General features: G+C 41.5%; 1 protein-coding gene across 4 annotated transcripts in view; it reads right to left on the bottom strand.

Annotated features, from left to right (window-relative positions):
* Positions 1 to 3,729, bottom strand: part of robo3 (roundabout, axon guidance receptor, homolog 3 (Drosophila)) — a 76,540-nt gene extending 72,811 nt beyond the window's left edge. For all 4 annotated transcript variants that reach the window (XM_041953102.1, XM_041953103.1, XM_041953104.1 and 1 more), the window contains exon 1: positions 3,200 to 3,729. In XM_041953102.1, coding sequence (XP_041809036.1) covers positions 3,200 to 3,263 — 64 coding nt within the window. In that variant the 5' untranslated portion in view covers positions 3,264 to 3,729. The remainder of the gene's footprint in view (positions 1 to 3,199) is intronic.
* Positions 3,730 to 25,950: the final 22,221 nt, after the last annotated feature.

The following is a 25,950-nucleotide window of genomic DNA, read 5'->3' as shown; positions in this document are numbered from 1 at the left end:
TGCAGATGTGAAAACACCCCATGGTTACACTTGGGAGCAGACAGTGACAGGGCATGTTTGTTTTCTGCTTTTTCATTTACTACAGTCAAATGCACAAACAACTAGTTAATAATGCATCACAAGGCATCGTCAAACTGTTGTGTAATGAATGTTTGGGTCTGTGAAATTCCATTATCATGAGTGGCTGCTCAGTTTTAAGCGCACAAAAATTCGGCTCAAGTTTTTTGATTGCTTATTTTTAAATTTAGCAACCAGGAGCTGTGTAGAAAGAGCCCAGAAATAGGCAGCTAAGCTTCAAACGGCAATTTCAGCTGATTCTATGATGACAGGATGAGGAAGTTTAGTTCCTGGGCCAGCCATTTGAGTGTTGCTTTTCAGTCTGTGTAAATTAGGATTCAATGATTTTCAGGAGATACAGCTCATTTCAATGTATCATACCGAGCTTGGTGAGCTATTGACAGCCTAATTGATCTGTAAAAGAACAGATGGGCAGGCAGGTGGGGTTGGGGGGAGGTACACTCAGTGTGTGAGTGCATGTTTGCTCTCAAAAATGACTACAAAGCTTTCTCTGTCTGCTTTAAAAAAAAAAAAAAAAAATCAGACATGTCGTCAATATGACAACCGCAAAAGTCTGAGCTACTGTATGTTGCAATGCTCTGCGGATAGGCGTCACTAACGGTGGCAAACAAGCTACATGCTTGTACACTAAGAAACTAGATCTGGGTTTAACCCTGAGTAGTGTGTCATCAAACAGATACCGAAGGGTAAATTCTTCCAAATGACAAAAAACAGATTTATATTCATAGCTCATATAACCTTGACTGTTATCGAGCTGTGCAGGTAGTTTTGGCTTAGTATGTCCAGGTTTAAAAAAAAAAAAATTGTCATCACTTAAGAGTTGTATGTAGTCTCTTCCACAGATTTCTCATAACCAACACAGTCTTCATGGCTGGATACCACTGCGAGTTAAAGAGAAAATCTTTGGATGAACTGACCCTTCAGCTGGTTGATAATTGGTTTATAGGATAAAAAGATCTGATTTGTGAATCCAACATGTACAGAGACCAAACAGGAACGTCACAAATCCAGTCCCACAAGCAGCTATAACAAACTGTCCTACTGTCCTTGACCAATCCATGAAAGCCCTCCCAACCTCCACTCTGTCTTAAATACCTCATGTGAGTCTTTGAACAATGAGGCTTCTTGATAATTGTGCTATTTCAGCCACACCACCCCCCCACACACTTCCCTCCCTGAAGGAAAAAGACGGTCATTGCTGTGTGGGTATCAAGGTTTGGCGTGGGCTATTTGATCTGGTCACTGGTCTGTTTGGGGACATTCACAAGACAACAAGGCAGCAGCTTTCAAGTCCTGCCTTCCGATCACTTCAGTAAGAGCAGGACAAACACATGGCCCGTCGACGGTCGTTGGGGAGAGCTGCAGGAGACTGCAGTGTTGACTGATGGTGACAGCGATGACTGACAATAACAGGGCAGACTCCAGTGTCACCTTACTGGACAAACAGTCTGAGGACAGACCCCTGAAAGGTGACTCTGACTCCACAAGAAGGGGCCCTTCAGATATGAAAAGGAAAAGGGAGACAAGCATCCAGGATGATTCTTAAGTTCTTCTTATCATATCCTATAAAGCTCATTTTATCATGTGTGCTTTCCCCACATATCCATGCTGGTACTGATCTGAAGCTTACTCTCCCTTTAATCTAAGTAGCTCTGGAGAGCAGTGTCAGAATGTGACACAAACGCGTATTTAAATGTAAATTTTCCCAAACACAAAAAGTCTTGTGGCTAAAAACAGTACAGGCTTTTTATTAAAAGTCACTGTGTGTTTTCCTAAGTGAAAAGGAGTAGCTTTAATCCAGCCTTTGTAGTCCCAGAGGAGCATCTGGAGTCACTGAAGGAGCACTTTCACAGATGCTGAGTTCATATGCTCTGGGTTCATAGCCAATGTTTACAGCCTTGTAAAAGGGAGCCTCAGCAGTGGGTCCAGGCCCAGAGACACCACGCTGTCACAAACTATAACATCCCACTTGTGTTGAAAAAAATTGCTTTTGTACATCACAGTCGGGGGTGTTTCTGTGTAGAACACAAAGACATAGGTATGTTGACAAAAAGCCCGTAGCGTACCGGTAGCAATTTACCAGTTATACATCTGTGACTGATGGAGGATCTGTGGATCCAGCACCCAGTCTCAGTGAGGCCTTTTTTCATCATCCCAGAGGTGACTCATACAAGTGAGAGTCATTCTCTGGCTGAGCGTGTCTGTCGTGGTAGCTTTCTCTCCACATAGTTCAGTGTGAGAGGAACTAAAATCAAAGGCACTGTACGCATATCTTTGAATACGGAGGCATTAAAAAAAGCAATTAACCAACAAGGCCAATATGCAGCTTTGGACTTGTGTACTGAAGGATTTAGAGGAGGCTAAACTCAAGGAAACTAAGCTTTGTACCACAGAATAAATCAGGAACCCCTCATATACGCAATACAAGAGTACAATCAAATGGAAATGGAAATGGTTCTTCCCTTTCCAGTGGAAATGGAAGAACAGTTTAACATTTAACATGCAGCATCTGGTGAAGGCTTTTATCCGAAATGCATTACAGTATAAAGAAATCATGCATTTTTTACCATTGTTGTCCACAGGAGAAAACAAACTCCCAGCCCTGCCATGCTCGCTTACAGAACACTGCATCAGTGAATGGAAACTGACTGTATCATGCTGTTTCTGTTTCATTGCATTGTGCTGAGGATAAGTCTTCGCCTAATGGGCCTAATAATAGAGATAAATGAGCAGGCTAGAATCACAACAAAGTCAGATTTCAGTGGGGAGCAGATGCTGGTGTGAATCCAAGGTCCCTTGGGCAAGACACACTGCAAAGCTGCATATGGGCTTCTCTCATGTCTGCTGGTTTAAGTGGCCTTTTAAATGACCTCATCCAGAAGGATTACTCACTTTTACGCGGATATTGACATATATGCAATTGTTCCTACATTTGTTTCATGTCATGCACCTAGAAACTGATACACGGAAAGGACACGAACAGAAACTTTGCATGTGTAAGAGTACTGTTGAAATGAATGGCTTCTCATTTATCTGTGGGGCTCCCTTCCGATAAGAAGCATATAAGGTCCATCTGTGCAAACAGCCCAAAACAACCAGCAGCATGCCACTTCAAACTTACCATGTGCCAAAGTTCTGAGCGCAAATAACACCAAGAGGGGAACCAAAGTGTGGCGGTACTCCATTATACACTCAGATGTTTCATATGTGGACACGGTTGGTCACAGTCTGTGAGACAGGCTGTCCGGCAGCAGTGATATATCCAAACAGGCGTGCGACTGATTTCCAGTCTATGGGATGAAATCTCCGCAAAGAGCATCAAACTCCACAGGCCGCATCTCAGCGGCCGCACAAGGAAAGCAGGAGTCCAAACATCCCACACAGCAACTTTTCCACCCGCTCCAAGAGTCTGCGTCTGATCCCGCGGATGGTGCGTAAAAAGCGAGCCGCAGGTGATGAGAGGAGAGGCGGCTGTGAGTGGCAGGCAGCGCCCGGTCAGTCAGTGCCGCTTTCCATTGAATATCACACAGAAGAAACAGTCACGACGGCTTCATCTGAGAAAGAATTTGTCCCAAAGTACAAGAAGTAATCGCGCTGAGAAGGAAACTCCACTTAGTTCGATTCAAAGAGCTCCATTCGCTCTTTCTGCAGTTTCTGTCCTCCTCTGCTCCGCTGCTGGGGATGAATTACTACTGCCTCGCCACAATACAGCACGGTCCCGGAGCCAAAACACACTGCTGCAAAGCCGCTACAGCGAGACTCACGTCTTCCGGTCCTACTTTCAAAATAAAACAAACGACTGCACGCTTGTGAATGATTTTGTGTCAACATCAATAAATAAATAGATTGTAAACTATGGTTAATGAAAACATAGTTTTGTAATTTCTCAGTCAATTACTATTACAGTCTTTTAGAATTACATTACAGACAGTTTGTGGTTGAGCCCAGAACTGACATGGACCTGGTTTATGTATTAAAATTAATTATGGCAAGTTGTCATCCTTCCAGGATGTTATACATCTGCTTTTCATAAATTACTTTCAGAATGTATTTTTAAACATTTCCAGAGAGTAATGACGTATATTCCTCAATCAATGTTAATTAGCATGCAATTAACCTATGTACTGAAATGAAGAGTTTGTTGTTGTTATTGTTTATTCTGTCATACACTCACTGCTCGTGTAGTCTTGTTTCTCGCCTACTTGACTTATATTTTTAAGGCACACTCCTTACGCTTCCGGTTTGCTCTGGGTTAATTCTGTCTGACTTCATCACTCTCTTAAAGCGCCAGCGCACTCTGTATTAGTCGCCGAAGGACTTTCCGACTGAAGACTGGTTAATAATTAAAGATGAACATTTACGTACTGACATAAAGAAAAAAGTGTTATCAGTGTTATTCAGTAGTCTTGACGCACTTTTTTACTATTAGCCTGCTAATCAAATGCTGTGAGCTCTTTGTTAATACATTTATTATGTTTAGAATGAAGCACAACAACGTACTTGTAATCACAACAATGTCAAACACGAATAGGTTATAAGCGTATTTTAAACAAGTAAACTATAAGTTGCTGTATTATTTTGATTGTTTCTTTGTGTTGATTTGGCCACATCTTTACAGCTCTTTTGTTTAATTGGGCCTGAATGATCATCCAGGTCATATTGGATTAGATGTCTTAATGTTGAAAAGGTTTTCCATGTTTAGGAGGAAACATCTCACAGAGACATGGATGATGAAACAATGGTACCATCATCAAAGGCTATAGCAGCACTGTGTATCTTTGACTCATTTGGTGTGAATATTAATATTTTTATGCTTTCATGCTCACAACAGAACATCTAATCCTATTTTGAAGCTAAGCAATGTTTCCAGGAAAAGCAAAAGGTATCTGAAGGCATCTGAGGCTCTTTATAGTCCTACAGATTCTACTTGGATTAAATCCATTTAGAAACAACCTTTTTCATTGAAGTCACACTATTGAATGTGGTGCAAATGTCAACATTTATCTCAAAGCTGTTATCTAGCCACCGAGGCATAAATTATGTTGGCAGTAGTATGAATCCAAATGCAAATTTGTCTTACATGCGAAAGACCTTTGATTGTGCCGACTGCGGTGCCATGTATACAAATCAGGCAACTGAAATGACTCAGGCACTAAGAGATAGAAACAAACCCCACACACCACTGCAAAATGTCACTATTTATCTGAGCACAGGCTTTGCCTGCACTTGATGGAAAGCGAAAAGCAATATTACATGTGCCAGGAGATATGGCAAACTGCAACCAATGAGACTTGACGTACCGAGAGCCACAATTCTGCAATAAGGAATGATTGGGTAGAGTGCTGTTGAGCTGAATAAATATTAGGGGTCAGGCAGACCTAGTAAACACACAGCTCTTGACATTTATAGAAATGCATTGGATGGTGGTGTGCATCAAGCAGTGCATACTAAAATAAGATTTTACACATTTTGTCACACAAGGTTCTTAACATCGGGTGAAAGAGAAATAATTCTGCATCACTATAGTGACAGAGCCTGTTGTAGAGGGCTGAGAATAAATGCTCTCTTTTTGGGCTAACGGGCGCACTGAGAAACAAGTAGTGCTTAAACACCCCTGATATTTCTTTCATGTTTTATGCATGTACATGTTTAATTTAATTGCAAAAACTGATTAATTGAGCATCGCTCTGTGATTGAATAAAACATGATGAGGCCCTCCACTAAATGCATTTCCGTTCGCCTGTGACTGATGCTGCTACTTTGGTGCCTTCGTCAAACATTTGGCATAGCTGTCAGTGGAATCAAGCACTCCATGAATTTAGACTAATTATCCACATTAGGTACTGAATTACAATGACAGCCCATCAGCGTGGTTGGGTGCTGTTCTGCACACTTGCAGCTGAGCCATAGATCATAGAATTTTGCCCTCTCCACACACAAAGGCTGATTTTATGAGGTGATTTTTGCCATTCATTTGAATGTATTGTGAAAGCCTTCAGAGTCAGCTTTTGGGAAATGCCAGCATTAAAACATTTCCTGGCAGCACAATGAAAAGACAACCTGTATGATCTATAGAGTCTAATTAATCGGAAAGGTTTGGCTGGTCACTCAGTCTTCATTTCTCTAGCTCATCTTTTATGCACCAATGTTTGAAGTAAAATACTGGAATTTACAAAGTTAATCAGGCTGGGCTATTCTATATGGGAGTATTCAAGATCAAGGAAGTTTTAGCAGAAACAATGACTGGGACATCTGTGTTTGAAAGCTTTGCCAGCTGATTATATATTATTGATTATACAGATCCATTGAGGCAGCCGGAATTTAACATGCAAGACATGTGTGTCATCATTTTCAGCAAACCTGTGCTCTTTGAGTAATGCACAGGGCAACTGGGCTTCAGTTCATAAATAAACTAATGACTTTAAGTGAATTGAAGACTATGATGTATGCCGACCTCTGGATTGCTTATTTCTTTTGGCTGAGTCTGTGCTGCCACTACAAGCAATATCATTATTACGCACAGTTTAGAGTTGATTAAATGCCTTTATGAAAAGGAAGCGCAATATCAGGTGTCCACTTTTTCCTCAGAAATCAAACTTCATTTGTCAAGGAGACCAAATGAGCAGCTCAGAATGCCATGTGGACTCGTTATCTCACTTTGTGCATCAGCTCCAAAAATAATTAAAGAAACTGAGTGACTGCACAAGCGTTAGTAATTTAAGATGAGACAGTCCTCAGTTTGTATAACTGCATGTTCATTTAGTTGTTTGCCGCTTGTCTAACGCTCCTCATGCAGAAGCCACGCTATTGCTCAAAGGATTCCCAAGAAAAAACTTGCAGTACCTCTGAAAGAAGACTAAATCTTTTAAAAGAGTATTTCTATCTGCTCCATCCTTTTCCTTTTAGCAGCATGCATAGGTCAGACCTGTAGCTCTATGATTCGTGAATTGTCAACAGCAATATTTCCTGTCTAGAGAAATCTACAGATGTCTCACCTCCTCAACACTAAGAATGGAGTAATTCGTGACTTTGGCGGTACTGAATAAACCAAAAAGGACACGGCTCAGTTATTTATACTTTCTTTCTCTGTGTGTCTAGCCTTTAATTTGGTGCTGGGCCTATCAATCAGAGCCCATCTGACCATCCAGCACAAGTATAAAAGGCTGCATTTATTTCTGTTGTGTTTCTTGAATATATTTCAAGTGTGTGTCAAAGCAGTCTTACTGTACACGTGTCACTTGTGTAGCCCAAGGCACATAAACATTGAAACTTTTTAAAGCAGTGCTGAACAGAAAAACCACATCTCCAATGTTTTCTTAACAGAAGGAGCAATGTTTGCCAAATAAATGGACATAGTGCTAAAGAATCCGAAACATAAATGAGTAAAGCAGCCATAGTGTAAATTCATGGTGTGAAGATGTAATGTGGATAGCTACACGGTCCAGCCTTGTTACAAAAGAGCCTGAATCTCAAAAAACAATGGCTGTCTTGTTCACTGGAGGAATGTGGACAAGATTCTTTTGTCCTTAGCACACCAGATGAAACTATATACTGTTCTTCCCACAAAGAAATGGCCAACATCCTTTCCAGAAACACTTCCTTCCTGGGTATAAATCACCTTTAACATGTATGACCTACAGTGATGGCAGCTCTGATATTGCTGGGAGAATTCTAGAGGTAATTCTGCATGCTTACAATTAGAGCTGATAAAGTGGAGAGGGGAAAAGTCCCACAGATATGTGTGCCCACAGCTGTTGATGTTTAAGATTAGCTTTCTGTGAATACATTTATTAAATGAGGATAATAGAATGACCAAATGCTTAAAATATTGCTTTTTATCTGCATCAGCCTTGAGCGCTGATTAACACCACAAACACTGCCTGCCCAACAGTGTTGGTCATCTTTGAATACCTTTACTGTCCTTGCATGGCTGGCCATGATGGTGCATTTATTCTGCGGTTATGCAGTGCAACACCATTACCAGAGCTCAAAGCTCAAAGCACAAAATAACAGTGCATTAAGATAGCATCAAGCGTACACTGTGCAGTACACAGTCTGCACAGTTTGAGTGTCACATGGAGTCTAATGCATGTGTCCCTACAGTATATCTGATGATGCAGCAGAGCATGGATAATAACTCATCAGGAGCATTCTGGTAATCTTGGTAGGCCTGCCTATTCTTGGTGAAAACATAAGCACTGTTCTCTAGAATTGCCATTAAATGGCTATCACCTATATCTATAGCCAAGGATATGAACCTATTCCAGTCCCCCCAACCCATTACAAGTAATGAGACCCCTATATGTCTACACCTTTACTGACCCATAGCTGGTAATGGGAGGACGGGCCCTTTAAGAGGCTCCAGTGAATGAATTCTATTATAGATTAATTGATTAAGAGGGTGGCGCACTGAGATGACAATATATCTCTTTATTGATCTGCCTTTCAATGAGATTGGCTGTTACCCAACCTCCCTGAGGGACGGAGAGAGAAACAGGAAGAAAATAAGAGGGGGAGAAGGTAAAGCAGGGCTGCTATTAAGGGGGCAACTAATTTCCTGTTTCTTGTTCTGGCTTCTCTCTGCTTGGATTCACTCCCACAGTATGAGCGCAAGGAAATATGAGCGATCCAATGGGCTTCATTCAGGCCGGAGTTTTCTTTCATATAATACATCATCTCATTTCTCCTTGTTTGCTTCACACTCTCTCCTCTGATCTCATTATATAAGAATCCACCTCTCACACTCCTCCTTCTTCACCAAGACCTCTTTGTCTTACCCTTTTCTCCATAATGAGGGGCCCCCTATTAATTTTGGGGCTGTGAAGCGAGACGCAGCCTCTGCTACTCCCCCACACTCTCTGCAAATCTACGAATTGATATGGGTGTATGAAGACAGAGTGGGTTGGGGCGTCCCGTCTGTTTGCCACCACACATCACGGTGAGAAAGCCAGATTGGAGTGTCAAAGGCGGCATTAACCTCTTGCCTATCTTCTGGGGTTTGACCATTCAACTGGTTTCATACACTGATTGTGTTTTGTAATGAGTGTTTGGCACACACACTGTAAGCTCTATGGATCTGTCTCTGAAGACAGCAGTTAAGTGGGCTGCCAATAATGGAAATCAGTTGTGAGAGGGGACTGAATTTGGGTGATGAAATGCTTATTTTGAATATCTAACCACAATTTTCCACTTTATGTCTTGGATTGCTTTTGAGTTTGCAAGATGATGAGGACATGAAGGAATCCTGAATGTATTTTGCACTGAGCTAGAGGAGAGCACCTTGGGGTACATTGCAGCAGTGTTGCCTCTTTACAATCTCCCTTAATTGTTCACTTGGGTGGGTCACAGAGATGGCTATGGTGACATGCACTTTACTTGCTTTTCTTTTTTAAACCACTAAGTTCTCGTCTTCTGATGCTCTGTGGATTAACATACTGCTCTCACAGGTGTACCAGCTCTCACCAGGAGAGAAATCCTTCCACTTAAAGTCTGCAAACATAGTTTGTAAGATCTTTATAGGAACCTAGGGAAGAAAAATGCACTCTGCCATTTACTAAACTGTATCTTCCCGTTTATTTTGGAGGTGTCCTCCCTACAGAAACAATAACATTGCATGTGACGTCCTATGTTCACGTTTACCTCACAAGCAATGTCTGCTGTTCATTTCCCAGATGCTGCATGACAAGTCGTTTAGCATGTCAGACCACACAGGTATACATGATTATCGTTCATAATTGGTCATGACGCTGGTAATTAGTCGGCCACAACAATATCGCCGGGCTAAGTTCATGAAGTCTGATCCCGCCGTAACCCAAGCCATGATCTCTCGCTTACCCTAACGCAAAGTTGCTTTTTAAGTCTAATTAACCTTAACAGTTTTATTTTTGCATTTGAAATTGAAAGCCAGTCATGCTGACAAGGGTGTCAGGTCAGAAAAAGCTTATAGACACCATTTGTAATTTAATTTGGAGGGCTTGTTGGAATAATGACTTCTGTCAATATCAATGTTGTGGTCACTTTTAAGGCTACAGGTTGTAGTTGCTGTCATTTCATTGTTTGAAACTGTTGGACACCTTAACAATATATTTGGAACAGAATGAAAAAAACTGTTTCTATCTAATTTTCAAAAAAGTAGCATTTATTGCAAAGCTGTTGTATTAGATTGAATGATATTGCACAGGATGTCATGTTATTTTGTCCACCCCTGTAGTTTCTGGCAGACGATGTGCATATTCTTCAAAATAGCCTTCTTGTCATGCCCCAAGTGGTGTCAGGACAGAGGGTCAGAGTACACAACCAGCTGCCACGCCGTGGTGCTCTGTAATTTAGCCTCCTCTGCTTCCCCATCCCACAGAGTTCCCATCCGTTCGTTTCCTCAGAGATGAAATGACTCTTCCAATTCTCCCAGTCTGCACCGGTGCTCTCAGGAGGAGGGGTGGAGCAATTACCCCCCCACCCCCCAAACACACACATTCTGACAAAGCTGCTGGAGAGCCTGAACAAAATTGTATCTGCTCTACAGACTAGCTCCTCTGGCTCCATTCCTGCTCTCACCTGGTGTTAACAGGCAGCCCTGGCCTTTCATACAAGCTATTATGGTGTGTGACAGGAGCCATTCAAGCCTAGCAGCTAGTTAGTCTGTCTAAGAAGCCTTATTTTCAGAAAGCATACATGGAATGAAACTGGCAAGAGCAAAAGAAAAGACATTAATCAGTTAACATGCATTGGTTTTCCAAGAGGTGAAGCCATTCCAATTATACTGTATAATTATAAATTACATACGTGACATGTAACAAGTTAATTCACCTGACGCTTTGTCACCTATGCTTTTTAAAGGATATCATGCAAAACCTGTTTTTCTATCAGCAGATCTGTAGCAAGTGTACTGACTTGCTTTGCTTTGGGAAAGCAATGAAGAAAATGAAGATGCCTCAGTGGGATTGAAATCGGAAAGGAGATTGCTGTGTGATGTAATTCACCATTTCATACCATTTCACACCCTTGTTTCATCATATCCACTCCCAGGGAGCAATTATTACACACATACGCAGATCAGACAATGCTATGTTTTGCACATTGCAAACAGAAAATGCCAGAAGCTTTTGTCTCCTGCATTGAATGTGACCCCATCTCATTGGACTCCAGCTGAGAGGTAAGCTCATATTCTGTTATTACTTTAGCCCATTATATTTCCAGGACGGAGTGTTGTGTCTGGCAAATTGGAGAGGGAAAGTAATTACACTATGCATATACACAGCCAGCTCATTTGTAGTACTGAAAATGGATCTAATAAAGCAAAATATCGCTCACAGAAGGGATGTTCTCATTTTAATGGGAGATGGCAATAAATAGTGAAATCCTGTGATGTCGCAGTGGCTTGTTGAAAGCCTAGACTTTTACATAGCACCAGCCACACCTTACGTGTGGCAAGGGCCATTATGGAATAAAGGCAGAGTGAAATTCATAACAGCAGATCTGTAATCATGAGGAAAGGTCGGTGCACTTTGGTGCCAGATTGCAGTGCTCACATCTGCTTGTGGTCCTGGCTCTTGTCTTCATTCAATTTCTTTAAGTAAAATACTTTTATTGCTGAGGTTTTCATTATTGTTGATCATTATTTTTTGTTTTTTGTCTTAGTATTGATTACTTCTTCTTCTTCTTCTTCTTCTTCTTCTTCTTCTTCTTCTTCTTCTTCTTCTTATTATTATTATTATTTCTCCAATGCAAAGGTCATGGGGATGTATTTCTGTTTTTGGAATATGTACTCTTGCACTAATTCAAGGTTGTTGGTAAGGTCAGCAGTACTACAATACCTGGTCTACTTTTTCACCATTTCATACCATTTCACACCCTTGTTTCATCATTATTTATAGAGATGTAGAAATATCTGAAGAAAACTTGTGATACACTTCTCCCGCTCAAAACTAATATTGTCCTTAAGGTCCCTCATGACAGTTGAGCTTAGGTTGTGGTCAGTGATTCAAAGTGCCAAAATGAAAAACAAAAAAAGATTCCAATCAAACCCAATGGCCTTATATTACTTATTACTTATATTACTTCTCTTGGACCTCTGTTTCTAATTCACAGACCAGCATATGTGCATTGTGGGTATATTGTATATACTAGAATAGCAGTTGCCCTAACATGGTGATTGAATTCACATCTGTATTACAGGTCTGTCAGATGGGACACTCTTTGCTTGGTGAGCAGGTAAAAGTTGTAAAGTCAGGATAGAAATACAGGCTTTAGAGAGAGGTGCTGCTGTTGTCTTTCTAAAGATGGCTGGACAATGTGCCTGTCCTTCACTCAAAAGGAAGCACCTGACACTGACTCTGGAATTCAGCAAAAGAAAAGCAGAATACAAACAGATGTAGTGTAGGAGCATGACAAATTATAACAGCAATTTCATACTGAAACACAATTAGCTGGTGGTGGTGTTGTAGGACACCCAAAAGTGGGTGTTTGTGTCCTGGGGGATGGGCATGTTTACCATGCCATTGTTCAATTATGTACATCAACTACGCTTTATGTTGTTTTCAGACATAACAAAGTAGAAGAAAAAGCAAGATATCAAAATCACTGTATAAAAAACTCAGTTTAATATGCAGTGATGGTAAGTCATGGTTGCTGGTTGTCATGGTAACACAACACGCTTTGCGGCTCAGGAGTTATTCAGGAGCTCAGCAGTCAGAAGAATAGTGATGAGAGCGATGGAGAGATATGACAGGGCAAACAGAGCTCAAGAAAGCCACAGCTGTCAACACAGTGTGACAGGACTGAATCTGAGCCCACCAACTAAAAATCAGACCCAACGTGACTCAGCATGAGGCTTAACAGACAGGTTTTGGATCCTTGTGGAGGATGGATATCCATCACTGTCCACTAGCGCATGCACTGTGGTACTGTGTGTTCCCAGCTTCATAGGTGTGAGCTGTGGCTCTCTCATCCCCGCTACACAGGATGATAAGACAGGAGAGCGGCCGTCAGCGCAGTCAGGCCTGTGGGGTGTACGTCCACACAACAACAGCAGGCTCACATGTCCCGCCTTTGCTTTTTCTTTTGTTTGCTTGAATGTCCGCCTTAAATATAAGCTCATTTTTAAGACATTTAACTTTAATTCAAGTTAAATGTCTGTACACTTGCAGAACACCTGTGAGCTTTCATTCTGAGTGACTGAGGATGAGTTATATCATCTGTTCAGTGGCTGTGTTGTGTAGTATTTGATATAAATCTAGTTGGCTTCAATCTACATATTTGCCACTAGACAGTTTCACCACAACACATGGCACAAAAGTTAAAAGTCATTGGAAAATTTTGGTTATTTTGCAATTATTGACATATTAACTATCTGAGTGAATGTGAGGACGTTACAGCTGCTGAGCCTTGCATCTGTAGAAATAAACTTGACTCATATGTTTCTCAGGAACCAGGAGCCCAGAGCAATCTCTAGATTGGATAGTTAGTTCTACTTCACGTTTTTTTTGTCTCTGCCGCTGCATTACATTCTCTTTCCACTGTATGAAGCACAGCCTTACAGTGGGAAGTTGCACCGTAGTGATCAAGCCTGCAAAACCTTGAGCTTCATGCACTTTCACACAACAAACACCAAAGCTGAATACCACCAGTGCAGTGTGATTTCCCACCAGTCCTACAGAGCTTCTCTATGTCTCAGTAAGCCCCAAAGGTCCCTCAGGGAGCTTCCTCTTTTTACATGGAGCTCGAGTCCATGCCTCCTGGCACTCTCCTTCATAACTCCCCTCCCGTGTCTGGTGGGCAAATGTAAAGAGTCCAGTGAAAAGTGGCGCTGGCTTTCCTCCCCGACCCTCTTCATAGGCTGTCAGGGTTAAGCCTCGCTACCTCAAGGGGAAAATGTGAGATGATGGGTGAGAGCCAAGTCCAAACACTTGCAGAGATCGAGGAGAGGGGCGCGAAACATTCCACAAGGCTTAGTTACCTCTGAGAGAGAAAGAGAGATACCTGGGGCCAGAGGGACGGTGATCAATGTCAGTGAGAGCAGCGTAGCACTGAGTAAACCTACCTTGACAGCCTTGGTAAACAGCAGAGAATGGAGAGAACATAAATCAGCCAGGACCAATCTGCGGCTGTATCAGGAGAGGCTGATGTGAACCTTGTAGTTTACAGATTCCCCATTTTTTAAAAGCTCCTTTTCTCACTCTGTTCTTTTATTGGTAGTATTGTGTAAGCACAGCCAAGTCACAGGAAATGTTCTTTCAAAGGTCAAATAATACAAAGAAATAATTAAGGTCAGGATCATTAAACCTGTGGGATGCCCTTACTCCTGCAAATACATGTTTTTTTTTGTGATCTGTAATTTTGGTTGGTATGGCAATATCGGAGTACATTGAGGCACAAAGAGGCACAAAGACACAAAGGTGCGACCATTCAGCCAACACACACACACACACACACACACACACACACACACGCAGTCTTATCCCTTTCATCACTGCCTCACTTCAGCCTCTTCCATCTCCATCAGCAATTCTTTTTTCCACCATTGTCAGACCTGGCTTTATCCCTGTGAATGCAAGGACATTGCTTGGCTGTGGGCTAGTCAGTGCCGCACTGGAAGAAAGCCCCTCTCAGATGATTCTGGCTTTCTCCCTCCTGACAGGGTAGAAATCAAAATCTCTTGTTCGCTGAAAATTATTGCTGGATTACCTTTGTGTCCCAGCGGCAGTGCTGTCAGAACTAAACCCTGCTAGCCTGGATTTATGACCTGTGCGAGTGTGTGTGAGACGCAGAACACATATGTGAGACTGCACATGTACTTGTGTTTGCTGTTTTCATGTCCATCTGAGAGTGTGTATCCTCCCCCCATCCCATGCCTCATCATCGTTATCTCTTGTTGCCTTTGTCTCCCACGTTCTCTAATGATGACAGGAATGGCCGCGCTCCCAGAGAGCCAGGTTCCCACTTTAATGTCTCCTTGCCTTACTCCCTAGCTCTTGGCTCAGGTTTCTCCCCACCCCTGCCCTCTGATTTACAACGTCCCCAGTGGCTGACGGGGAAGAGGGACAAAGCTAGAGGCAGGGGAAAGCGGGGATTCATTGTTCTCTTTCTCTCTCCACTGTCTCTCTTTATTTATGACATCTCCAGCATGACCGGGGACGTGGCATGACCCCAGGGAGAACGTGCAGCCCGCAGCACGCTGGTGACAGTGACCTAGCTGAGCGCTGTGGTTCTCTGGATGATTACAAGACAATAGCCCCCCTGCCCATCCCTCGGAGGGAGTCAGCTGGGTTAAAGTTTGGCTGAATGAGAGCTATCACAGGATCACATGCAAGGTTGGACCATGAGGGGTGAATAATGGTTAAATTTGGGAGGGCAGGAGTGAGTGGGAGGTTTATGCATTAATTGTAACAATGAGTGTTGCCAGCGTCATCTGACATCTTCCCCTGGGGAGGTGTCACATGTTTTGCATTGTTGTCCAAAGCTGTCGATAGAAAAGAGCATCCCTGATGCTTCTAGAATCCAAACCGGACAATTTGAGGGACAGGAAGGAATCGCTTTGATATTTTATTTTCACCATCTGTCTGATCCATATTTGTGGGATATGATTTCCTACATGCTTAACAGTTTCAACACATGTCCAGCCCAGTGTTGTAGCATCAGGTTTCACTTGCCTCATGGCTTCTTTTGACATAATTCAGAACTTCCCACAAAAAACCCAAACTGAATAGCCAACTGACAAATTATTGCAGCATCTTGAATCAAAGATTCAAGTCCATTTTAAATTATTATTTGTTTATACAAGAATCTGGAGCTAAAAAGAGAAGACTAAGAGTCTACAGCCACAGTAGCAGCTCTGTGAGGCTGTACTTGGTGCTTTGAGTTAAATTATGCTCCCAGTGACAATGTAAGCATTCTGATGGTAAGTAGCTATAATGTTTACTATGGTCACCATTTTGGTTTAGAGTGTTTGTCTTTATTTTTGCAGATATTTAGCAGTGGTGGAATGTAACTAAGTACATTTGCTCAAGCAGGGTCCTTAAGTGCAATTTTGAGTATTTGCATTTCACAAAAATACCTATTATGGAGAATTATAGGTTAAGATAAGGAAAAAATATATCCCTGTGGGGAAATTCACATGCTGCAATGTTCATTTATATTTAAAAATATAAACACTGCAGATTTAAAATGATGCACAATGCATCAATAATTATTATCCATTGAAATAATATATATTATTCTGAAATGGGAGATTCTAAATAATGAATGCTTTTACTTTTGGTACGAAGTGTAAGTTGAATGCAAGATTTTTATTATGAGAGAGTATTTTGCTTTATAGTATTGCTACTTTTACATTAGTCATCATTTGGAAAAATATTGGGTGAATAAAAATTCTGATTCTGATCTGATAATGGTGCTAGGGGAAAAGTCAGAAGATCACCAGATCACCAAAGTTATCATAGTTTATCCTAAGGGGGACATGAGTGTGTGCACCAAATTACACGACAATCCATCCAATGCTTGTAGAGACACTGTGACCATCTACACATCATGAATATCTGTACAGGATGTCATGGTGATCCTTCTAGTAGACCAAATTGGTGGGCTGACCAACAGGCCGTCATTTCCATCCCTCATAGCCATGCTGCTATCATTGCCAAAAATACGTGTCATGAACAACAGCCCTTTGACAGGTAGGCCTAACCGGCACAACAGCTCTGACTCAGCAACTCATGTCAGGACATGAGCCTACAGAGAGCCATTGCAGGTAATGACCTATTTGCAGTTGTTAAACAGACAGTAACAGGTTGTTGGAACACCTGTTTGACTGAGTTTTAGAGCAGGTGGACAGGCCAAAGAGCAAAGGCCTGAGTCTGTCAGGAAGCGGTTTGTAGAGGTGAACTATTGTTGTGTGCAGCAGTGGAAGTGGCTGAGAATAGCATCTTCAATAAACACAACAACTGATATGAATCAACCTTACAGCTGTCCAGGCAACTGCTGTTGCACATTATTTGCACTCCATTACCTCTTCCTGAGTCCTGTGGCTATGGCCATGACAGTGTTTGCACGTCCCGTCTGTGTTCCAGAGAGCAGACAGTTCATCACATTAGCAGACAGATATTTTGTCACAATTATCTACATTCATATTTAAAGCTTAAAGTAAAGTCTTTCAAACTTACTTCAGCCAATTTCATGATTCAAAACACAATTTGGTCAACTCCTAATTTAAGCACATTGTCTGTGCTCCAAACCACACAGCATGGGTGTTGAAAAGGCTGAAGTTCCTATAGAAAGCGTGCATTGTCTATACATTTAGTTCCTCATTGAGTCTGGTTAACATTTAAGAGGCAGAATGCATGCTGAGTTGGAAAATTTGCGTGGTGGTTCCCTTAAATTGGACTTCCAAGGGAGTGGAAATATACTCTGCAGATCATTTAGGAAACAAAATGAATGCAGATAAGGACGGCTATACAGTGAGATGAGAATTTTGATGAGGAGCTTCCAATTAAATCTTGCCTCATTCTGATGCATGCCCTCAAACCGGTTCATAATGAGGGAGTGGTTACAAGATGAGTTCAAGATAGAAATTTTCTCAAAAAATCTTTCACATTACTTCTTGAATTGTGCCTACTTAAAAGTGCTTTGTGGGTCTGGATGACACTTGAAATTTACAACAGGAATATAAAGACCTGTAAGCACTGTTTGCTAGACACAAATGGAAGGAAAAGAATGCATCATGCTTCACTCTTGCCAATAAGGTAAGTGTCAGTGTCAGTGACAGCATATACAAATGGATGCACATAAAGGTACAGCAGAAGAGATCCGCATGGAGTCGACGTAAAGAGAGGTCTTGAATGCCTACAGTTCCCGTCCTTATCGTTTCCACTTCACATTGTAGCAGGATGGAATAGAAATGGCAGGACTAACTGTGAACAAGTCACAAGAGTATTATTTGCACATAAACCAAGTTGTGTGGGCGCAGAGAAGTGCAAATGAACCTTCACTGTCTGTTCGCTTCATTGGATGTTCTCCACTGAGAAGAAATGCATGTTGAGAGCTGTTTTTTCACTCTAGTGTTCAAAAGGAGCAGAGCAGGCAGAGAAAAAGCTGACCTGGTGTGCGGAAAACATGGATTGATGGGAAATGACTCCATGGATGTTGCACTTTGTGTTTTTGCTATGCAAAGTTGCACACAACATCTGCTGTATTTGTCTTCCAAATCATGCTTCCAAAACACTGAAGATTGCCTTTATACACTCACACCCAGTGAATACACTAATGCACAGTGTGAATTGTGATTTTATGGTCACTTGTTTTGCAGGTCTGCTGACTAGGCATGAGGGGAGAACGAGACTGAATGTAACTTAAGAAGTGTGAAGAAAAGGGGTGCCTTGGGATCTGCAGAATGAAAGACTAACACTCAGCTGGCTGATCTCTTTGACCTTGTGTCGTTCACTGAAGCCTCAAGTCCACTTAGTAAGTGTGCTGCACAGCACCAGCTGCCCACTGCCATCACAACCCCGTACAGACAGTTACTAATGCTGCCTATTCACACTGGTAGCATTGAAGAACAGTGTGAAACAACATGTTGCAGAGGCTGTGTACGGCAGTGACAAAAAGTAGTTCCTCCTCTGTGAAACAAAGCCAAAAGTCACAGCTGCTATACTGCGAAACTAAGATGAAGCCACAACCAGAGACTTTTTTTTTCAGACAAACACTGAAACCTTGTGAAACCTTCTCTGCAATGGTGTATCGACGATCCTGAACTGTTCACATGCATCATGTGCAGGAGACTTTGTTGAATATGTGGAAAGACTGGCGTACAGAGCACTCACTGCTAATATACTGCATGTATTTAATAGTTCTGAGACAGAGCAGCCTTTCACTTGACGAACCGCAGCTGACTGGTGATGCAATCAAAACAGCCAGTGCCACTCCTGTCAGACACTGTCAAAGCTGAGTGCAGCAATGCAAAGCTCCCATTGCTAATGGCAGACATCATTAGCTTTGTGGAGCATCATCAGTCTCTCTTTTTTTTTCATCGGAACTAACCCATGATATTGTGATGGTCAGCTTGTTAATTCACAGAATCCCAGACCAGAGAAAACATTGCAGCTATGAAATTGGCCAATTATCTGCCAGTGTTTTCTTTCTGGATAGGCAAAGCAGGGCTCGCCTGCCAACAACTCATTAGGGTACGATTGGCTGTGTCTCCTCAACTGGGCTCCATTTTTGTATCCAAAATGAGGCTGGGTAAGAAAACTCACCCCAGTGTTGACCATGGCATCTCAGAGCACAAACAATGAGTTAATTCTCTCATACATGATAAAGCTACTGGAATTCAATGCTTGTGAATGAGCTAAACCAGAGTGTAACTGGTGCAGACAGTATTTCAGTGAGATGTTGATTTTATGATGTTTTTGTCATGAATTCATGACTGAGTACATCATTAATATAAATAAGAGGTTCAAATGTTCATAGGAATTTTTTTTTACTTTGTGGGGATGTTCAACAGTCCATTGGAAATTCATCTAAAAACATACTATTGTAAAAATGTTTTTTGTATTAGGGTTTGTTTTCATTTGGGGTCATGGGTCACATGACCAGAGTCTGGTTTGGGTCAGAAGCCGTGGTGTTGTGGGTCAGAGCCAACATGTTTGTACAGAGCTCTGCAATAACTATTCTGCTCATGGTTCAAGAGGCACACAAGGTTACTGTCTTTAACTCCTTAGATTTTGTATGTTTACTGATGTAAGTTTTTATGTGTGTTATTTCTGTAGTTTTTACAGTCTGCTGACAAGAGATAGAGGCAAACAAATAAAACTTCAGAAGACGTCAGTATGAAGCGCCATTATTTTACTGAACCAGTGTAACTACACAAAGGTTCCCAGCTTAGATGTTGAAACCTGCCCAAGGGTCATAAGATAAATATGAAGGATCACAAATTACGAAGTCACCAAGAACAACAACAACAAGCTACACAACATTCTGCTGATTTGTGAAATACTGGATTGTTTCTCACAGATGTGTTAAACTTGGTCACAAGCGAACACTGCTTTTTATAAAGAGGCTGTATTCAGTTTTTCTATATTAACTATGGGTCACAACATGTGCGATAAAGGAAACCTATCACCCAACTCAGCACTTCACTTCAACTTCAATTCCACCTTAAGACCCACTACAATTGACAGCAAATGTTTTGTTAAGCGTTGTAGTACAGCTCAAATCTAAATAAAAGCTCTTTTGTCACACTTCTGCTTGGTTAACAGCTCATATCACTGACAGAGCGGGGCATGGATGAGCCCTTTGCACCAGCAGAAGGATTTACTTAAGTCAGCGTGTGCACGGGCATCATGCTAACATCATACGTCACATGTCAATGGTAACAACAACAACAATAACACAAAATAAAGTTCAATAAATCATAATAAAATACAAAATAAATCAACTGAAATGAAATAAGATTCACACAGAGATAAAAGCTTTTATTTAACAAAAAAAATGTTTTGAGACGATTTAAAAGCAGTGATAGATGTTCATTATTATTAGCCAGATAGGCCATAATCATCAGTCAAGCTCTGGCATAATCAGAAAGCCATTATCAGCAGATCTACCAGGTGCCCGTCTCATAGGAGGTGAACAGGTCTTTGATTTAATCAGGGGCCTTGTCTTGTAAAATCTTGAGGGTCAACAATAAAAAAATTCAAATCAATGCAAAGACGGTGTGAAGCCAACGTAGGGAGGCCAGGATTGGAGTTAAACCTAAATCCTAAAAGCAGAATATGACTGAATGCGAGAGAGGGAAGCCTCAGTAATACCTGTATGGACACATTACAGAATCTAGACGGGCAGAAATAAAGGCATGGACAACCCAGTGTAAATCCTCAAAGGATTAGAAATATCTAATTTGGTGATCTTAAATTGAAAGAAATGGAACTGAACAGCTTTCTTTACTTCTTTACTTGACTGTATGTGATAGAGCTCCAGGATTGCACACTATCAGACTAAAAGAACTGGCCGAAGCAAACAAGATAGATTCCACTTTGTCCTTGTTTTGTTTGAGGAAGTCCAGCAGTTGACATCAGAAAGGTGGGTGGAAAGTTGGGTTAGGCTGCTCTGATTAGTGGATTGTAACATATATGTATATTGACATATAACTGGGTGCCATCGGCCAATCACTGTTTTCGAGTCATAGATTAAGCCTATGAAATGTGAAAAATTGTTAAAAATCTCATCTCGTCCTAAGGTTATATCTTCAAATGTCTTGTTTTGACCAACGGTCCAAAACCCAAAGATATTCAGTTTGCTATTACATAAAATATTAATGCTCCTGCCTTTAGAGGATTTATAATATTAATTTCCCCTGTGTTCCAGGACACAGCAAGACTGCACCATGGGCTCTGATAAAATGTCTAAATTATCTGAAATACGGGTATTCTGGTATTTATTCATTCTTTGGTATTGATCCAGAGCATGTATGTAGCCAAGGTAAGGCTTTATGCATGACCCTTTTTTAATAGAAATATCCATTTTATCCAGATTTACTGCACAATATCCAAATAAAATAAGCTGCAAAGGCAAGAGATTGGCTTCCTGTGTGACAGTCAGCAGGTCCCTGTATACTGTCAAATCATGCATCTATTCAGCCTGCAACACACTGAAATAAACTGCATTAATTACAGCCTCACCTTCCACATGGCCCCCAGTACTGACAGAGTACTGTGCTTAAGCCAACGGGAGCACGCCTCTCACTGAGCCTCGCTACTCTCAGCCCAATTAAATGAAGCTCATAAATAACATAAACAATGGTGTGCTCCCTTCAGGCATTGTAGTAATCAGCCTAAAGACGCCAGGGCAGAGAGGCAACAGCACACGCACGCACACACACACACGCACACACACACACACACACACACACACACACACACACACACACTAGGACAGGTAGAATACACAAGTGATTCATTTGATGGAGATAAAAGTGGAAAAATATGATAAAATGTTTTCATTATCTCTGCATACATGCTAGCACGTGTGTTCAGGTGATGATAATCACCTGATGACATGTGAAGCAAAACCTGCTTAATCAGGTGATGTGCAGTGATACCTGGCCTCAGGTGACAAATGAATAAATACATTAGAAAAAAAGGATACAGCCTAAAATTGCAAAACACATTCATGATATTCAACAAAATGCAAAATTTGATGCTCTATATCTATATATCCAGCCCTCTTCACTAATTGACTCGGGGATGAGTTTATCTACTCCCAGAATAGCTAAGGAGTCATCTGGGATTGCAGATCTCTGGAGCCTGTGTACAGTGGCTAGTTTTTGTAGCCTTGCCTCCCCAGCGCTGTGCATAGCTAACGCTTACTCATAGCCAAGCCCAAACACATTGCTTATTGAAACCTTGTACTTTCAGAAGGCTCCCTGGGTAAATTGGCAGAGGCTTATGCATACAGATTGCAGTTATTTTAATTGGCTGTTGTTTTCCAACAAGATTACGAGGGATTTCTATGAAAATAGACGACAAGAGACACACATACACCTATAACGCACACAAAAAGACAGACACACACAAACACACATTCTTTGACAGCAGCAAAGGGAATGTGCCTGTGGCCACAGTGCTCAGTGTAATTGTCAAATTCGGCGCCCCAGATGGCCCTCCGCGGCCCTGGGCCCTCTGTTCTCACATCACTGGCACGAAAACATGTTCACATCATTCACTCCTGACTCATTAGATACTGCCTCCCTTTTATGATTTTCCTTGGCTGCTTAATTCCCCACGCTGCTCACTTTAAATTTGTGTATGACTGCGATTAAATTTTAATATACTGCCACTGCTGTGACCTTGAGGCAGAGCCTGTCCCTCGTCAGCTTTAAAAAGGGAAATTAGCAGAAATGTATTGTTAATTATGGATATAGTGAGAGTGGCAGGCTTTATTTGGGTGAGGTTATGGGATACAGGAACTTATTCACGACTCATGGCTACTTATAAATTGTATCTTTAGATTGACAGAAAAATGCCAAACTCATGGGTTTGACTTTCTCTGAGCCAGCATGACGCACATTAACAACTTCACAGGAGTACTAACGAATAAACAATGGGATGATTATGCAGCCAAATGTGAATCATCGCATTTCAGCTTCAAAGCTTAAATCATAGCATTATCAAGCAGTTGTCTCTTCAATAAACAGAATTCCCAATAAATACAATCGCAGGTAAACTGACGGTGTGTACAACAACAAAAATGTGTGTGGAATGAAAAGCAGGATATTTACAAAGAACTAAAAAGTGTGTGTGCATTAGCTGGTTGCTATGCAGGTTCTACACATAACCCTTTGACACCCCACTCTATATTCATGCGCACACACACAGACACACACACGTGCCGCCATCCTGGGCTGTTGCTTCTTGTGCTCCCATGAGGGGGGGTCTATTGATCAGAAAGGAATCTCCCTAATTAGGCCTGAACTGGGAAGGAAGGAGATAGAGTGAAGTGAGGGGGGAGGAAACAGTGTGAACGGAGAAAAGAAAAGACAAGAACAACAAAGGAGAGGAGAATCTGAAGGGGCAGTTTGACTTGATGCTCTGCAGTGGATCGGGACATGACAGCGCAGATGAGTAAACAAAAGGATGCACACACGTGGAAAGACTAGAGAAGGGAGGCAGGAGAATGACAGCAGATCACCTGGGAGAAAAGAGGTGTGAACTAACATATGAAGTGAGGAAGAACACAATGTAGAGGGCAAAGTAGAGAAAGACAGAAATAAGATGGAGATATGGACCTGAATTTACCACACAAGCTCTTATGATCACAATTCACTGCTTCAGTTTATGGAAGAGGGAAGAAACAAAGACTGAGGGCGATTTGATTCCAATCACCCTTCGAGCATTTCAATCCTCCAGGGATTCAATTAAAAGATGCAATTATCTTTTCCACAACAGGCCCCACCTCCCCTTTGCTTTCTCATTACATGTATATCTCCACCAGTTACTTCACTGCTGCACTGGAGGTTTGACGATGGTTTGGTCTTGTCTTAGCTGGTATGAACATAACTTATGCAAAGAAGTGGCTGCTTTTATCAAGAGAAACACACAGCAGCATGAGTGCATCTTCAATATGGGCGCTGCTTAGAGGAGTTGCACCTGTGGTTCCCAAAGGGAACAAAACTCATTTTCAAGCTTCCAAACATAATAGTCATCAGCAGACGGCACCACTGCAGCATCCCTCCCTCTCTGTCCAATGATTGAATGTTTTCACCACAAATTACTCTCATTTTTCAGGTATGCAGCATTTGATCAACTCTGAATCCATCCGTTCTAGTTTTCTGCTTTTTATTTGTGCCACACAATTCATACATTCATAAATAAACATCTCTCCGGTCTCTTATACAGTTGTCTGTCTTTACAAATGAATTTCATGGAATACAGACACAAATAATGCAATAAACAAATAAGGCAACAAAAAAACAAAACAACAGCATATATATATGCCTACTTTTGTAAATACTAAGGAACAGGAAGAGATTGGGGTGTATGGATGGACTTCACCCAGGAGAGGCTGATCATGTCATGATAAACTAAAAGTCACTGTTGACTTATTTTAATTTACATAATATACCAAGTTGCGTCACATTATTTTAACATAAAACATGATCTATTCCTAAAACTGACCAAGTAGGGCTGTTTCCCTAAATTTAGCCAAACTGCGAGTGTGTAACAGCCTTAACCACATGATGACCATGGTCCTGTAGGACGAAGGTCTGGCACGTCTGTCACCGGTACTCTCCAACAGTCATAAACAGTATGAGTTTTAGGAGTCACTGGCAAACGACCTATCCAGTCGGTTAGTGTGAGGCTGTGTTGGGATCCTTTCCCACGAGGAGCCAGAGGAACCAGCCTCTTCTCACTGATGTTTCACTGATGTGAAGCTTGGAGCTGATAATGATTCATTAAACAGTATTGGAGGAAAATAACGTTGTCTAGAGGTTAAAGAGTTATCTTTGAACCTGATAACCTTTGTTGAACTCTTGCATCACCAAGAATCCACCGTGCTGAAGTGACCTAGAGCACATCTTATCATGAGCACATCTGCAGAACACCTGGTCAGTCTGTCATAGTCTGTGTTGTGCTGATTACATTGCAACATATTTTTATATTGCTTTCATTTCTTATCTTTATGCCTGCACTGCAGATTTTTGGATATTAAAGATGGCAAATTGATGACTAGCTCAGCCACATTTGCATAAGTGTAATTTTGTTGGCCACTAATGCACTTTAAACTCACAGTAGGTAATTTCTACCGCTGCAGGTCTCTCAATCAAAATAATAACAGTAACACTTACAAAAGGCGGAGTCTGACTGTGAAGTAGTGTGGGATCATGGGAGTTGTTGTCTTCATTATTAAACAACAACTATTGCCAATAAAAATCCATCTGATGTAACTCAGGCAGAAAGCATGTTCCTAAAGTTTTAGTTTGTCATTAAGTTTGGCCCAGATGTCTTTGGGAAGTCCAAATCCCCAGCCCGGATTGTTCTTATTTCAAATATCAAACCACACCATGCAAAAAAGATTAATCCGTGTTCATCGCCTAAACACATGAAGCCCTGCCTCTGAGGAAATTCAAAGGTCTTTCGGCAACACCTCAGTCAGCTCACAGTAGACTCAGCTCCTGCTGTCATATTTAACAGCAAGGGATTGTGTTTTGTGTTTTAATTATTTTTCTGTCACCAAACAAATTCACTTCCAGCAAACTGTTCGAATCACTGAAAGGAAGAAAAGCAGATAATTAACAAGATCTAACCAAATAAACATCGGACAAAAAAAATGTCAGCGTGCAGTTGGGGGCCGATTGTTGAGACAGAATTATGAGTTGAGGCGGATGTCATG

This window comes from Chelmon rostratus, chromosome 14 (genome assembly GCF_017976325.1).
Source record: "Chelmon rostratus isolate fCheRos1 chromosome 14, fCheRos1.pri, whole genome shotgun sequence".
Taxonomy (NCBI): domain Eukaryota; kingdom Metazoa; phylum Chordata; class Actinopteri; order Chaetodontiformes; family Chaetodontidae; genus Chelmon; species Chelmon rostratus.
The sequence above is the reverse complement of the archived record's forward strand: the minus strand, read 5'-3'. Positions and strand labels throughout refer to the sequence as shown.